General features: G+C 34.2%; 1 protein-coding gene and 1 pseudogene across 1 annotated transcript; one reads left to right on the top strand and one right to left on the bottom strand.

Moving 5' to 3' along the window:
* Positions 1 to 4,495: 4,495 nt before the first annotated feature.
* On the top strand, positions 4,496 to 7,883 carry LOC141663345 (chromo domain-containing protein LHP1-like). The gene is made up of 6 exons (XM_074469281.1): positions 4,496 to 4,790; positions 4,926 to 4,951; positions 5,766 to 5,852; positions 5,946 to 6,593; positions 7,412 to 7,472; positions 7,554 to 7,883. Exons 1-6 carry the CDS (start codon positions 4,593 to 4,595, stop codon positions 7,611 to 7,613), a joined length of 1,080 nt encoding a protein of 359 aa, XP_074325382.1. The 5' UTR covers positions 4,496 to 4,592; the 3' UTR covers positions 7,614 to 7,883.
* Positions 7,884 to 12,570: 4,687 nt separating this feature from the next.
* On the bottom strand, positions 12,571 to 15,222 carry LOC141663361 (protein DETOXIFICATION 12-like; annotated as a pseudogene).
* Positions 15,223 to 16,361: the final 1,139 nt, after the last annotated feature.

Below are 16,361 nucleotides of genomic sequence, written 5' to 3' on the forward strand. Positions count from 1 at the left end.
AGGCTCAAGAATTGATGATTCAGTCTTGCTCTTGAACGAAGATTTTCTTTGTTTAGCCTTCTGACATGAGTCACAAAGACCATCAGGAACAAACACTGATTTTGGCAGTCCTCTCACAAGATCTTTCTTGATCAGTTCATTTATCTTGTTGAAGTTTAAATGAGAGAGTTTCTTGTGCCAATTCCAGCTTTCTTCAGTTGAGGCTCTACTCACTAAACAGATTGCAGAACCATCAGAACTTGTTGAAAGCTTAGCTTCATAAATGTTACCACGCCTGAATCCCTTCAGAACAATTTTTCCTTTAGATTTACTAACTATTTCACAATGTTCTGCAAAGAAATCAACATGATAACCTCTGTCACAGATTTGACTTATACTCAGTAAGTTGTGTTTAAGTCCTGAGACCAGAGCTACATCTTTAATAATGACATTCCCAAGATTGATATTGCCATATCCCAAAGTTTTTCCAATGTTGCCATCTCCATAAGAAACACTTGGGCCAGCTTTCTCCACAAAGTCTGATAGCAGGGCCTTATTTCCAGTCATATGTCCTGAACATCCACTGTCCAGAACTAAAATATTTTTCCTGTTGCCCTGCAATCAAAAAGACCACTAATTATTAGTTTTAAGGACCCAGACTTGCTTGGATCCTTTGGCCTTTTTAGGTTTGTTAACATTTGCAGCGGATTTAACATCAGATTTTATGTTAACAGTTTTCTTATCAGAACTTATACTAGAAGGAACAACAGAAACTTTCTTTAAAGAAGGTTTTATTTGATAATAATCATAGTACAAACTATGATATTCCTTACAAGTATAAATGGAATGCCATAAACTACCACAATGAAAACAAGGATTTTGTGGTTTGTATCTAACAGACTGACTCTTAACTCCTGACTTTGTAGATAAGGAGTTAATATTCTTATTCTTCCTGCAAAAAGAAGCCAGATGGTTAGAACTTCCACAGTTATGACATGCTTTCCTAGGAGCATCAGGAACAGATTTATAGTTATTGCTTTTATTCACACCTTCCTTTCCATTCCTGTTTTTCCTAGGTGATTTTACCTTGTTTGCATTCTTAACATCTTTCAGCTTATGCTTAAGCTGCTTCTTTGTCATTAAGCCTATGTTAACTTCAGCTGTCTTTTTCTGTTTTAGTTTGTCAGAAGCTAATTCCTTTTTAACTTCTGATTTCTCATTTTCGGATTTTTCAGTTACAAACTTAACAGGTTTTAACTTCGGCTTTTGCTTATCAACAGGCTTAATTTCTACAGTTCCTTTTTTATTTTCTCCATAGCCTAAGCCCTCTTTCCAGTTTCCACTGCTTAGCAAATTTTGAGTTGTTTTGCCAGAGTTAGTCCAAGTTCTGATAATCTCTCTCTCCTTTTCTAACTCAGTTTTTAGAGATTCATTCATTTTTAGCACTTCATCCCTAACATAAAAAGCATCATCTCTATCCTGCTGAGTTTGATGAAACATGACTAACTCTTTTTCTAAGAAATCATTTCTTTTCCTAAAAGCAAGATTTTCAGAAGTTAATCTTTCACATGTTAAAGTTTGATCTCTATAACTAACAAACATGGTTTTAAGATATCTTCTCAACTCATTAATATCATCAGTATGAAAAGCATAAGTAGTCTGAGGTACCTTTGTTTCAGCAGCTTCAGAACTGCTCTCAGAACTTGATTTATCAGCATTTGCCATCAATGCATAGTTCTCCTCACTTTCAGAGTCTGAGGTGTCTGTCCAGCTTTTCTGCTTTGTGACAAGAGCTTTGCCTTTGTCATTCTTGGTCTTCTTGCAATCAGGAGATATGTGGCCTTTCTCACCACAATTATAACATTTAACATTAGCGTAATCTCCTCTGTCAGACTTTCCTCCTCTTCCTTCAGATCTTCTGAAATTCTTCTTATCAGAACTTATGCCTTTCCTGGAAAACTTCTTTCCCTTCCTGAACTTCCTGTATGCAATCTTTGTGATTCCTTTCACCATAAGAGCACACAGCTTCATCATCTCCTCATCAGCATCAGTTTCAGGCAAGCTTTCAGAATCTGAGTCATCATCACTCTCAGAACTTGATGACTCAGTATCAGATTTTATGATAAGAGCTTTGCCCTTATCTTTCTTTGAGGAAGGTGGTTTGGGGGATTCCTCTTCAACCTTGAGAGCAACTGTCCTTGACTTTCCTCCTTTCCTCTTGCTTCTTTGTTCCATCTCAAGTTCATGAGTCTTGAGCATTCCATAGATTTCATCAAGAGTTGTTTCATCAAGATTGTAGTTGTCTCTTATTGTTGTTGCCTTCAAATCCCAACATTCAGGAAGAGCTAACAGGAATTTGAGATTTGTATCTTCAAGATCATACTCCTTATTTACTAATGACAAGTCATTCAAGAGTTTGACAAATCTATCATATACATCAGTCAATGACTCATTAGTCCTAGAGTCAAAGTGTTCATACTCTTGAGTGAGTATTGTCTTCCTGTTCTTCTTAACTGTTTCAGTTCCTTGACACCTTGTCTCCAGTGCATCCCATATCTCCTTAGCAGTCTTGCAGTTGATTACCCTGTTTGACATTACATTATCAATGGCACTATGCAATAAGTGACGTACCTTGGCATCCTTAGCAATAGATGTTATATCTTCAGCAGTGTAATCATTCTTTTCCTTTGGTACGGTCATTGCTGCTTCACCTGCAACTACAACAGCGAGCTTGGTAGGTTTGTGAGGCCCTTCCTTGATTCTATCAAGGTATTCTGGATCTGTTGCTTCCAGAAACATGGTCATCCTTACCTTCCATATGGGATATTCAGATGGTCTCAATATGGGAACTCTGATAGTCTCATATCGACTCTGAGTTGATGTCTTTGATGATTCCTCAGTTTTGGTAGGCTTAGTTGGAGTTTCTGTGTCAGACATGATTGTGTTTGGATCTTTAACTGTATGTGTGTTAACAGATAGCTCTGATACCACTTGTTAGGTCACACTTTCACTGTAGAGGGGGTGAATACAGTGTTTATTACAATCAAATCAAACTTCAAGAACTTATGTAACAGAAAACAAACTTTATTCAAACAATAAACTCTGTTACAATCTGGAACTGTTATCTCTCAGTGATGAACAAAATATCACGAGAGCTGCTAGGGTTATTATAAATAATATTCTCGATAATGATAACACTTATAGTGTAAACCCTATGTCTGTGTTTATATACTACACAGTTACAAGATATTCGCTAATTGATATGGAATATAATTCTGCTTCATAAAATATATCAATCAGATATCTTCTATTCCAAGTATTCCATTCTTCACGGAATTCCTTCTTCATGCATATCTCTTCTTATGTTTATCTTGATCTTCTTAACTTTAATCAGCTACTGTCCTTATCTGATCGTCCTTCAGCACTTAAGTTCTGATATCTATCTCCTGATAACATAAGTACTGATATCCCTTAAGTTCTGACTTCCAGTATAAGTACTGATCAGTTAAGTACTGATTTGTTCTGTTCAAATAAGATCTGAAATCTAAACATAAAACATATTAGCCATGACATTATCAAATATATCTAACATAATTAATTTTGTAATTAATTAAAAAGGAAAAAATCAGCTATTGAGAAGAGTCCCAATAAGGACATAAATCCTTGTAGATTGACCTCCAAGGAACCTCATAAGATAAGGAATCAGCTTACTACTTCCTAGGACTCCAAAGTCCATTCTAATTCAGAGACTTGACCACCGAATCTCCTACTCCAAGTCCAATTCAAGGACTCCCAGCATCTATATAAGGGGGCTCACCCCATACATCAGAACTACGTTTTTTGACTTGATCCTTGACAATCAGCAAGGTACGTAGGCATCTTGTTAAGGCAGATTGAGTCACGAAACACAAGAGCAGTCAAACCGAGTCTCGAAACTCACTTTCCTTAGTAATAAATACAGCGATCATATATCTTAGTTTTTAATCCATTACAATCTCTTTCATAAATATATCATCTTAAATTTTTGTCGACTATTAATAAAGATAAACGTACGCGTTATCAATATCTCTAACCTTTTACTTTTTTGGATACAGATATGCAAAACAATCAACAATTTAATAAATATTGAATTTGGATACTCTTGGACGGAAATTTCGAGGTTGCAGCTATAAACGTCAATTAGTTAATTTTTTGTTAATTTCTTTTTAAACTCCATAAATATGAATAATATATAAAAATTCAAAAATCAAATTCATGATTAAAAACATTCGTAAGTGTATTTAAATTAGTAACATCAATTTCATAAAAAAAATTATTTTTAAAATTTGTTACAAGATAAAATATATGAAAAATCGTGTTGTAATCGAGTCCTGACTTTTCGAAGGTCGAACTTTTAAAAAATTGGTGTTTTGTTTGGGAAACCAAAATTTGAAAATCCATTTTACACAAAAAAGTGGGGCCTAGCTAAAATATAGATACAGATACAGGTAGACCCACATACATATACACACACAATACAGCTATACAAACATACAAGCACAAACAGGGTTTTACTGATAAAGAGAGAGAACAAAAAAGGCGGAGAGAGAGGAGAGAGAAGGAGAGAGAGAGAGATGAAGAACACCAGAAGCCGAAGCGTTGCCGCTGGAGAGAACGAAGCTCCGGCACCGGAGGAGCAAGTGTTTGAAGAGATGGAAAACGGAGCTGAAGAAGATGATGAGATGGAAAATGGGGTTGAAGAAGAGGCTAGACCTGAGCTGCCTGAAGGGTTTTATGAGGTTGAACACATCAGGAAGAAAAGGGTCAAAAAGGTCTCTTTTTTACACCCATTTTTTGTTTATTTGTGTTTTTGTATGTGGGCTTTTTGATTTAAGTTGTTTTGGTCTGATATGTTTTGTTTTCTTGATTTTTTTGGATGAAAAATGATAAATGGTGGTGATTTATAGGGAGAGGTTCAGTATCTGGTGAAATGGTATGTTTTCTTTTCTTTTTATTGTTCATAATCTTTATTTTTGGGGTTTTTTGTCATGAAATTTCTGATTTTTGTGTCAAGATATGGTTTTTGTGGTGAATGGTTTGTTTATGAAGCTAGATTTTGTGATGTTGATGTGGGTTTGTTAAGATATGTGATTGTGTTTGTTTTTCGTTTGGATTTTTGATGTGGATTAGCTCAATTTATGTTTGTTATGAGCTTGTGCAAATGATTATATGTGGCTATTTTTCGGCTTTTTGTGATGGAAGGTTTTTTAGTTATATCTTTCGTTTGATATGGTTCGTCATTATGTGGTGGTTTGTATGATTTTCTGAATTGAGTAAGTAAAGATCTTCTGTAATTGAAATGGCGATTTTGAAGGCAAGGACATGTATTATGGTGTATTTATGTCTTTTGACCACAACAATCTGAATATGGAAGAAATTGCTTTGTATTTATTGTATACTTCCTGCAAGAAACTGTAGTTTTGTGCTAACTTCTTTCTTTGTCATGTCTGTAACTTTGAACTAAAATTATGAGCTTAACTTGGCATTATAATATATTAATCTCACTTGCTATCTATGGAGATCACATGATAAAATTCAAATGTCTGAACTCCGAGACCCTAATTCCATGTGATATATACCAAGTATGTCAAAGAAGAATCTTATTTTATTAGTGTGTATGATTTCATGATTCAGCAAGTTCTGTATGTTAAAGAAGAAATTTTGCTATGTATAACAGTTCTTAGCTATGTTGATACCATGTATCTGTAGTGTTGTTTTATGAGGCTTTGTTGTTTGTTATCTTGTAGGCGTGGTTGGCCGGAGAGTGCTAACACTTGGGAACCATATGAGAATCTTGCTTCTGTTCCTGATGTTGTAGATGCTTTTGAGCAGAGGTTTCTATCTTCCTTTGTGTTGTGTATTTGTGTTTTTTTTGGTTATATTCACCAAGTCTGTTTAATTTGATTATCTTGAACAATGGAATCCAGAAGAGGTAATACTTCGAGGAAGCGCAAGGGTAAACCAAAAGGCACCAGTCAAGCCAAAAGGCACCAGTCTTCTGCAACTGTAAGGGTGGACTTGGTACAGGACCCTTCTCCCATACCTTATCACGGTGATGGTGTTCTGAACAATGGTGTAGATACTACTATGGGGGACATACATATCTCTGAAGTAACGGAGAATAACGGAAGTGCTGTGTTTCCTTCACAAGTTGAAGGAGTGCAGGTTGGAGCACAAGTTGAAGGAGCACAAGAACAGAACGAGAGGAATGTAATCGATAGTGAAATAACGAACGACATAAATACTGGGAACTTAGGCGCGGAAATGCAAAGGTGGGGGGCACCACCAGTGAATGAAGTCCCGGTCCATGCTGGTCACTCAACTTCTCGGAGGAAGAAATCTGCAGTGGTCAAAAGGTTTCGGAAAGACGAAACCGATTGCAGAACTGACCATGCTATGCCAGAGGACTCTTTAAGGGTCACTCGCTCTCGTGTGCAAGCTGGACAACAACGCCAGAATCCTGTTGACAATTCTGGTGATCACAATGATACTTCCATTATCCAGATAATTAAACCGATGAGCTTTGAAGCTTCTGGTCCTGATCAGGATGTTGTAGTAACCTTTTCAGCGTTAAGGTTTGTCAACTGAACTTTTCTGTTCTTCTGAAGTATACTAAAGTTACTGCATTGAAGTTATACAAGTGTTTGTTAGATATACAATAATTATCTCGAATTCGGTAAAGACTAATACTCCTGTTACAGACTGTATGCTCTGCAATCCTAAAGCCCACCTTATTAAAGTTTGATTGCATACGTTTTAATATATTATTGTAATATATTCTCACTTTAGAGAATGTGCCAACATTAGTCAGTCCAGCTTTAACTGGGCATGTGTTTCCCCTTTTGTGTCTACTCGTGAATGTTTTCATCCATATGATTCAATGTGGCGTAGGGCCAGTGTAGCAATTTTGACTTGTCCATGTTAAACAGATAGGTTTTGTTTCACACAATGGTTAGGCCCTGTGCAAACTTAAAAGACAAATTGTTAGTCTCTACCCCCGTCCCCAATATCTTTGTTTTAGCTAGTATTCCTTTCCTTCTCTTTTAAATTTGAACAATTCCAACTTCCATCTGATTAAGTTATCACCCTCTCGATATTCCTTGGACATTGCATGCAATTGTAGTGTGCAAATATTTATGTGCTTTGAAGTTATATGATACAGCAATTGTTTAAGTTCTGGACATGCTTAAATTTTTCAAGTAGGTTGGGATCTTTACGTTCCTATTGGCTTCAGTTATTTTAATTTTGAACTGGACCATCATATTACTGCATAGATGTTTATTTTGACTACTTCAATTTTTGTATTTATAGGCATTTAGATAACTGTTTGGTTGCAATAGGGGATTTTTTTTTTGGTTTGAGATAGAACCTTACATACGTTCTTGATGTATAGGGCCGACCAGAAAGAGATCGTTGTTGACAATAAATTTTTGAAGGTCAACAATCCCCTGATGGTAAATATATTTCTCTCTCGACTCCTATCAAGTATCAATTATTGCTCCATAACTTGACATCTTCCAATACTGTCATGGCAGTTGATCAATTTCTATGAGAAGCATCTCAAATATAATGCAGATATGGAAGCTCAGATGTAGGTCGATGGCTGATAGGGTGTTGGTTGTGAGCAAGGGAATGCACTTTTGTTACATTTGTTAAGTTTCGCCATGTGTATCTGCTGATTAACTCCTATTATGTATGGTTATACCTATTATTGCACAGTAGTTAGTGAGGGGTTCCTAAAGTACTTGGTTACAAAGATCAGAATGTAGGAATTTGTTGTTGTCTCGGTAGGGGGATGTGACATGCAGTTATTTGACTTGACTATCTTGTTATTTGGAGTTCCTATTTGAAAATTTTTATTAGTATGTGACAGTGTCTCCAATGCCCGTGTTATAAATAGATGTGGTGAGGCAGGCTTGTAATCTCTTCCTGATTTCTGGTTTTGTGGTGAAATTTTTACTGTAACATTCACTGAATAAGATAAAAATGATCTAGACTTGCTTTGGTTTACATCTTAGTTGTAATACATAACATATATTGAATAAAAGCTTTAAAGATGATCCACAGCCCTGTTTTTAAACATATAACCGCAACTCCAGTTGGTAAATTTCAATTGCTTTGGTATTTGGGATTGGAGCAATGGGATGTGTAATATTGAGTTGTGTGGGTTAATCTAACCAGGGATGGCAAAATAATCTAACGGATATTCGATCCGAAACCCAAAATTTTGGATTTACTGAACCCGATTTTTTGGATTTGAATATGGATTTAATTTTGAATCCTATTTTTTGGATTTGAATATGAATTTAATTTTTAAACCCGAAAATTTTTATATTTGGATTTGGATATTAGGTATACCGATCCGAAATCCGATCCAAAATCCTAAATTCTATCCGAATAAGATCCGAACCCGAAATCCGAAAAAACCCTAAATTATTTGATATATATATTATTAGAATTTTATATATTACACATTATAATATTATATATATATGTATAGATATATATATTTATATAATATACATTATACATATTATTATATAATTTTTAAAATATATATTTTTATATTTATATTAAAAATTAACTAATTATAAAATTTAATGAAATATAATTAATCAATCATTTAAACGGGTGATAAGGTTTATAAGGTTAAAAAAACATTTTTTAGTGATAAATCTAAAAAATTGGATATCAACTTTGTTGATTTTTTAATATTAGCTATACATATAATAACACAATTAATTATGTGGTGAAGTGATTGAAAATGACACGTTAAAACTTTTTCTATGCAAGTCGCGTGTTCGATACCAAACACTTGCAATATTAATAATTATACAAATTTTCAGATTTCGGGTATGAATATCTAATTCAAAAAAAAATTCGAGTTTCGGGTATACCCGAATCCGATCCAAAATCCGATGGATCGGGTTCGGGTATTCATTTTCGGGTATTTTTCGGGTTCAGGTATGGATAAAATTTTCGGGTTTGGATATGGATTCTGCAATACTCGATTCGACCCGATTGCCATCCCTAAATCTAACTGTTAGGTAACTGTTAGGGTTGTGAATAGGGATGACAATTGGGTCGAATCGGTCGGGTATTGCAGAATCCATATCCAAACCCGAAAATTTTATCCATATCCGAACCCGACTTGAACCCAAAAAATACCCGAAAATGAATACCCGAACCCGATCTATCGGATTTCAGATCGGATTCGGGTATACCCGAAATCTGAAATTTTTTTGAATTGGATATTAATATTAGAACCCGAAACCCGAAACCGGAATCTGAAAATTTGTATTATTATTGATATTGCCTTAGGATAGAACATGCGACTTATAGAGAAAGAGTTTTAACGTGTTTTTTTCCAACTACTCCACCACATTATTAATTGTGTTATTATATATATAACTAATATTTAAAAAATCAACTCAATTCATACCAAATTTTTTAGATTTATTGTTAAAGATGTTTTGTTAACCTTATAAATCTTATCATCCGTTTAAATGATTCAATAACTATATTTCATTATACTTTTTAATTAATTAATTTTTAACATAAACATAAAAATATATGTTCTAAAAATTAGATAATAACATGTATAATGTATATTATAGAATATATACATACATATTATATATAATATTATAATGTGTAATATATAAAATTCAAATAATATATATATATATATAAATAATAATCGGTTTTTTTTGGATTTCGGGTTCGGATCGGGTTCGGATAGAATTTCAGATTTCGGATTAGGTTTCAGATCAGTATACTTAATATTCAAATTAATATCCAAAAAATTTTGGATTAAAAATTAAATCTATATCCAAATCCAAATTCAAAAATTCGAATTCGATAAATTCAAAATTTCGGGTTTCGGATCGGGCATGCATTGGATAGATTATTTTGTATTCCTAATTGTGAAATGAGTATATACTTGTGTGCCTTTTTCCTATGCATTAATTCTTGGCCCTTTGCAGAATCCAACCATATGGATTCTGTATTATACTGTATTTTTTTATTTATTGCCTTCAAATTTCAACTACACTAACTTTGTGCTTTCTACTGTCAGTTTGCATGTACAACCCGTCTGCCTCATTGCTCTTTTTTTACACAAGGAAGCCACTTTGCTGCTTATAAAGAACTTGCGATTTTATTACCTCAGCCATTCACTTTAACTAAACTTTTATATTTTTACATTTATGTCAAAAATAATAATTTTACTTGTTTTGATTCATTTTTAATTATTAGGATATATTTTAATAGAAATTTGTCAAAATTAGATTTTATTATATATGACTATTATAATAATGTTGATTGTTATTTCTCTGTCATAATTTAAAATAGTATACTTAGGGTCATTTGTTAATATCTTAATGAGCTTAACTTAATAATAGGATTTTGAATTGTTAAGATCATTTGTTTAGTACTTTTATGTCGATTCATAATTTTCTTGAGGCATAAGAAACAAATTTGCAGCTAAATGGTTCAGAAAAGTGCTGGCTTTGCTATCTATACATCTGTACTTCTTGTTTCATACCTTTTACTTTATTTATTTTGATCATTTTATTAATAATAGTTATACATAAGATAAATCACATATATAATATAATTATTATTTTAATAATATCTCCCATTGTGTTATTAAAATCCTTAAAGTAATACTTATTTACCCTAAAATTATTATCACATGCTTGCAAATAAAAATATCATTAACATCTTCTGGATATTGCATACGTATAATAGATTCATTATTTCAGTTTAAATAACAAAATAATAGTAAAATAATAGGATTCAGAGGTTCTTTTTATATATATATCATCAATTGATCTTATTCATTCAAAATTCAGATTTTTAATCATTAATTTTTTTTATGATTCAGATTTTAATAATTAAAATTTGCGAAATGACCCCTTACATAGGAGTTATTTCATATTTTATAGTTAAGATACAAATATTCTTAGTATTTCCTGTTTGTGTTATTTAATGGCTTATTAACGTTTTTAATTAGACTTTTTTTTCCATAGTAGCATCAGATATTGTATAGTTTAACTTTTATGTACGGTAAAACTAAGTTGGCCCTATTTAGTCAAAGCTAACCCCCTAAGTGGGCCCTGTTTAGCCAAGCTAACCCCTAGGTTGAAAGGTGTGGGAGTTTGTTGTAATTTGCTTTTTCTGTGTACTCTCAATATATCAATGCTCCCAGGCCAGCATTGGCCTTTCTAAGTGAAATATTTGCCTTGTTTTCTATTGGGTCCAAGAGATTCCATATTTGTTATCCTACAAGCAAGTCCAAGCTCCCTTAAATATATTCTTAACTCCAAATATAAAAAATCTGACAAAAAATTACACTCCAACAGGTGTGTTAGTGATTCTCTCTCATACCTTGTCTTTAAGGAACCACATCCCTTATTTCATATCAATAAAAAATTATTTTCTCTCTCTTTTTTAGTTATTTTCTCTCTCTTCCTTTTATCTCATTCAAATTTATTATTATTATAATAATAATGAATGAAGATAAGAATCATTGTTGAGTTCAAATTCAAAATCATGTCTTAAGTCACTAAGAGTTAATATTTTATAATGTTTATAAGGAATCTATTAAGAGACTATTGGACTTGCTCTAAGGTGTAATTTAAAGAATAAGGCTAAAAAATATACTCCAACATAATTTTAATGAGTCTTATGTCATAAGATCTTTTCTCCATTACTTATAAATAACTAACCTACTCATTTTTCGTAACAAGTGCTAATGTTAGAGCACTTTCTTTCTCTCTCTAGTATGTATGTAGTGTATGGAAATTACTTTTAATAATACAATATCAATTAAGGAACTAATATAAGGAACATTTTTGGAACTCAAAGTCCTTATCAATATTCTAAATTACTAAGATCCAATATTTTATATTATATATAAGAAATGAACTAGCATTGGGTTGGACACACGCGGAGCTGAAATTTAGAGGGGGCCGGTTTTAGAACGTAGTTTTTAAAAGAAAAACATATTCTGAACGTAGTTTTTAAAAGAAAAACACTGGTGGATGTGGTAGCAAATATTGTTTCTGTCCAGCTGATATGTATATTCATTCGCTATAAAATTAATACTGGCAAGGTCATATTGGAAATCTAGGGGGCAGGGCTCCCTCTGGAACCCTGTCTCCGTCTCTGGTTGTAGGACTAAATTCTTGTCCAAAGAATTTGAACCGGTTTTGCATTCAAAGTCAGCAATCAGAGAACTGTTAGAATTTTTGTTTGTAAACATTGAAGTTGTACTCTTGCTTGAATTTTAATTATGTAAAAAAGTAGCTTTTGTAAGGGAATCATTTGACTGTGTGGAAAAATGTTGGATCAATGTAACTTGTTGGGCATGTAAAATGTTAACTGTTTCCAACTCCTTGATTGTGGCTGTGTCTCATATCCTGCATTATTTTCAGGAGGGAAAAAGTTGATGCTTGTATGTTCATATTATCGAGTATCGAAACAATGCTGGCACTAGCACATTTATGTAATGAACCAGCTACTACTCTTAACAACTACTCAGTAATAGATCTCAGTTAATAGCAAACTAGTTCAGAATATTCGCTGGTTACTTGTCTGAGATTACAGCTACGGACAATTCGAGAGGTCCGTTCTCTCCCAAAAGAAATAACAATAGCAATTGACAAAATTAATCGATACCCTAATTCCTTTTCCCTCTCTCTTTTATCCTCTCTTCAGTTCTGTCCCATTTGACCCTTCTACTTTACTTGCATTTCCTTCTTTACCCTTTTGACATGCACTTCCTTTTTTATCCTTGCTAGTGTATGTGATCATGTTGTGTGGTTTTATCTAGTGTATGTGATCATGTTGTGTGGCTTTATACCGTTCATCACATTACCCCGGGGCCAAAATCTCACCTTGTCCTCAAGGTGAACGTCTGGAATACCAAAATCCAAGTGCAGCAGCGATGGGAATCCAAGAGGGTAGAATGCAGCAAGATTGACAGAAGCCCCTAGATGATGCCATCCACATCTTTTAGCAACTCCTCCTAATACGTTGGAGACTCTAGCACCAGCACCAAGTCCATACGGTATTGCATAGAGTGCTGCGATTGTGTTCAGACATATAGCCAGTACATAAGTTTCAAGCTGTGGATTTGATAAAAACCCCTGAGAACAAGACAAGTAGCTCAAAAGACCACCACTCAAGGCAGATCATGAAAGCCGAAGGAATGGCAAAAAAAAAGAATTCTTTGATCCCTTTAAAAATTTCCATGATAAATGAAGCACAAGTTTTTGTACAAACACTTGAGTATCTTATAAGTACACCAATAATTATCACATATACCCACGTGGATATACCTATTGCACTCGCTGCTCCAACAATATGCATTCCAGATTTGAGAACCAGTGCCCAGCACAAAGGTAAGTGTACACAAAAAGTGATACTTGTGCTAGTAAGCAAAGGAAGGATATAACTTTGCATTTGAAAGTAGCGGACAAATGGTTGAAGAGTTGCATAAGCAAACAGGGATGGAATAAGCCAAATTAAGAATTTACTAGTTTCGCGTAAAATCATAGGATCTTGTCCTAGAGAACTTAGTATATAGCCCACGCCAATCAATAATACAGAGATATGCAAACAAACTATTATGAGGCATAAAATAGCAGTGTAGGTTCAAATTCCAAGCTTTTGATATTGCCCAACTCCATAAGCCTTCCTGGATAAAGTTTCTAAAACAGTAGCCAATCCTTGCTTTTCCTCAAGGGGGAAGCCATAAAATTTGTTGTTAATGGTATTTGCTTCTTGGTGGGTTGCCTTAAATAATGGTAAACCACTTAAATAAAACCTCCAAGTTAGCCTCCGAATCTTGTTGTACTTGGCGCACATCCATCATCGCTTCTGGTTTTGCAACTAATTTTAACTCAGGTGCAACTTGTTCTCGCATCATAACAGGTGCTGCTTTTTTTCGCTGGGAAATGTGAAAAATATGATGTACTTTACTTGTCTCACGAACTTTAATCTATATGCTACCTGCTCAATGCGGTCCAGCACTTCAAAAGGGCCGTAAAACTTTGCATCTAATTTCTCATAAGGTCGCCCAGCCAATGTTTGTTGGCGATGAGGCTGGAGTTTCATATAAGCTTGCTCCCTAACGTTGAAATGATCATCACTACACTTATTATCAGCATTGACCTTCATAATTTGCTGAGATTTAAGCAGATTCATGTACAAATCTTCCAACACTGCATCCCGTTCCAAAAATATAGCTTCATCACTGTCCATGTCCACAGAAGAATGACCGTTGCCTAGCTAAATAACCATAGGAGGATCTCGACCATACAATACTTTAACTGACCTCTTAACCACATCTAAATTTGTATGAACCCACCATCCTTTAATAAGCAACTCACGGATATATTCACCACAAAACATCGCATTCACCCACCTATCAATAATTTGCTCAATAGAACTATCCAAATTATGTTTAACAATCCCAACTGCCATACTCATTTTCATGTAGCTTATAAACTGTAATCATATCGTACTTGATAAGTTGTTGAATATATATTTTTATATTCTTTTCGCATATCACAGCGAGTAAGACGGTTGAAGACGATATCAAAGCTTCCACCACGTGCACTCTCTCAAGAGTATCATCAGACATTTTACAGTCATACTTTGCTAGTTGTACCAGTTGTGATTTTTTTGAATCCTTACACTTATCATTCATTGGTTTCTCTAGTCTATTCAAATTACCCGGCTTATCAAAAACTGAGATATGAGTTGAAGTATTCAACAATTGATTTACCTTATTTGAGGACAACTCCCTTGACTGCGAATCCTTTTCACCAACTTTATCAATCTTCCTCACCATCTCCGAAAGCGAACGATGCATCGCTTCCACTGCTCTATCTATTGCATTATACACTATCTTCAAAATTGATTCCTCCATCATCATCATCTTCTCTTCAATCAGATCTAGTTATTGTGATGTTATCGGCGGTCCCATAGGAGCGAAGTGCTCTGATACCACTTGTAATGAACTAGCTACTACTCTTAACAACTACTCAATAATAGATCTCAGTTAATAGCAAACTAGTTCAGAATACTCGCTGGTTACTTGTCAGAGATTACAGCTACGGACAATTCGAGAGGTCCGTTCTCTCCCAAAAGAAATAACAATAGCAATTGACAAAATTAATCGATACCCTAATTCCTTTTCCCTCTCTCTTTTATCCTCTCTTCAGTTTTGTCCCATTTGACCCTTCTACTTTACTTGCATTTCCTTCTTTACCCTTTTGACATGCACTTCCTTTTTTATCCTTGCTAGTGTATGTGATCATGTTGTGTGGTTTTATCTAATGTATGTGATCATGTTGTGTGGCTTTATACCGTTCATCATAATTTATCTCATAATGTGTGCGCCAAAAGGGCAGGAATAGAAGAACAAGGGAATGAATATATTATAAATGGAGCAAGCCAATAGTTTTAAAATATCCCACCAATAAAAGTGTACATCTGCATTGGTGCAACTGTAAGATCTTGTAGCTCACCAAAGAAGCATCACAAACCCAGTAGACGGCCAAACTCCATCCAAAATAATACACCATCGTTTAATAAAATAATACAAATTCAAAATGGGGCTGAGGGTATTTTTTACATATTCATACGATTTGGTACATATACAAGTAGCCTTCTTACCGTTAAAAAAATGTATGCTGCCACACTGGATGAGCTTGTTGGTGGAAGGGTTAGTATTGCCTATTCTTCAGTTGGCATCTTGAATGTCGTTGTCACAATTATGATTCTCTATTTCTCCAGCAATTTGCCCCCCCCGAAATTGGATGAGTTATACTTATTAGATTACTGAACTCATCAACACACGCTTATGCCAACGTTGGCTTCAACTTGTGCATTTCATTTTGCCACACAACATTTGGTAAAGAAATTCTCTGAGATAAAGAAGATCCATGACGAAAAATTGGTGGCAGACGTTCATGCACTCTCAGAAAAGCTAAAGGCTCATGTTACTGTTATACATCAAAATGGTTAAGCATATTTAGAGAAGTTAAGCATACAACAGGTTACAACTGATCTCTAATACTTGCAAGAATTGTTCATTAAATATTTTTGTTCAACCATACACTATACATTGAGATAAGTTTACTCAATTTTTTTAATCTTAGGGCTCAATAATCCTAAAATAGTCCTAAGTGTTTGCTAAATTAGGGTGTTTGATTTAGATTGGATACATCTACTATAATTCACTTGTTTTCATTAGTCAACCTTTAATTCTATCATTTCCTATCATCTTGGACTATTATTTTCACAATGCTCTGTCGATTTCCCTAAGT

This window comes from Apium graveolens, chromosome 1 (assembly GCF_009905375.1).
Source record: "Apium graveolens cultivar Ventura chromosome 1, ASM990537v1, whole genome shotgun sequence".
Lineage (NCBI taxonomy): Eukaryota > Viridiplantae > Streptophyta > Magnoliopsida > Apiales > Apiaceae > Apium > Apium graveolens.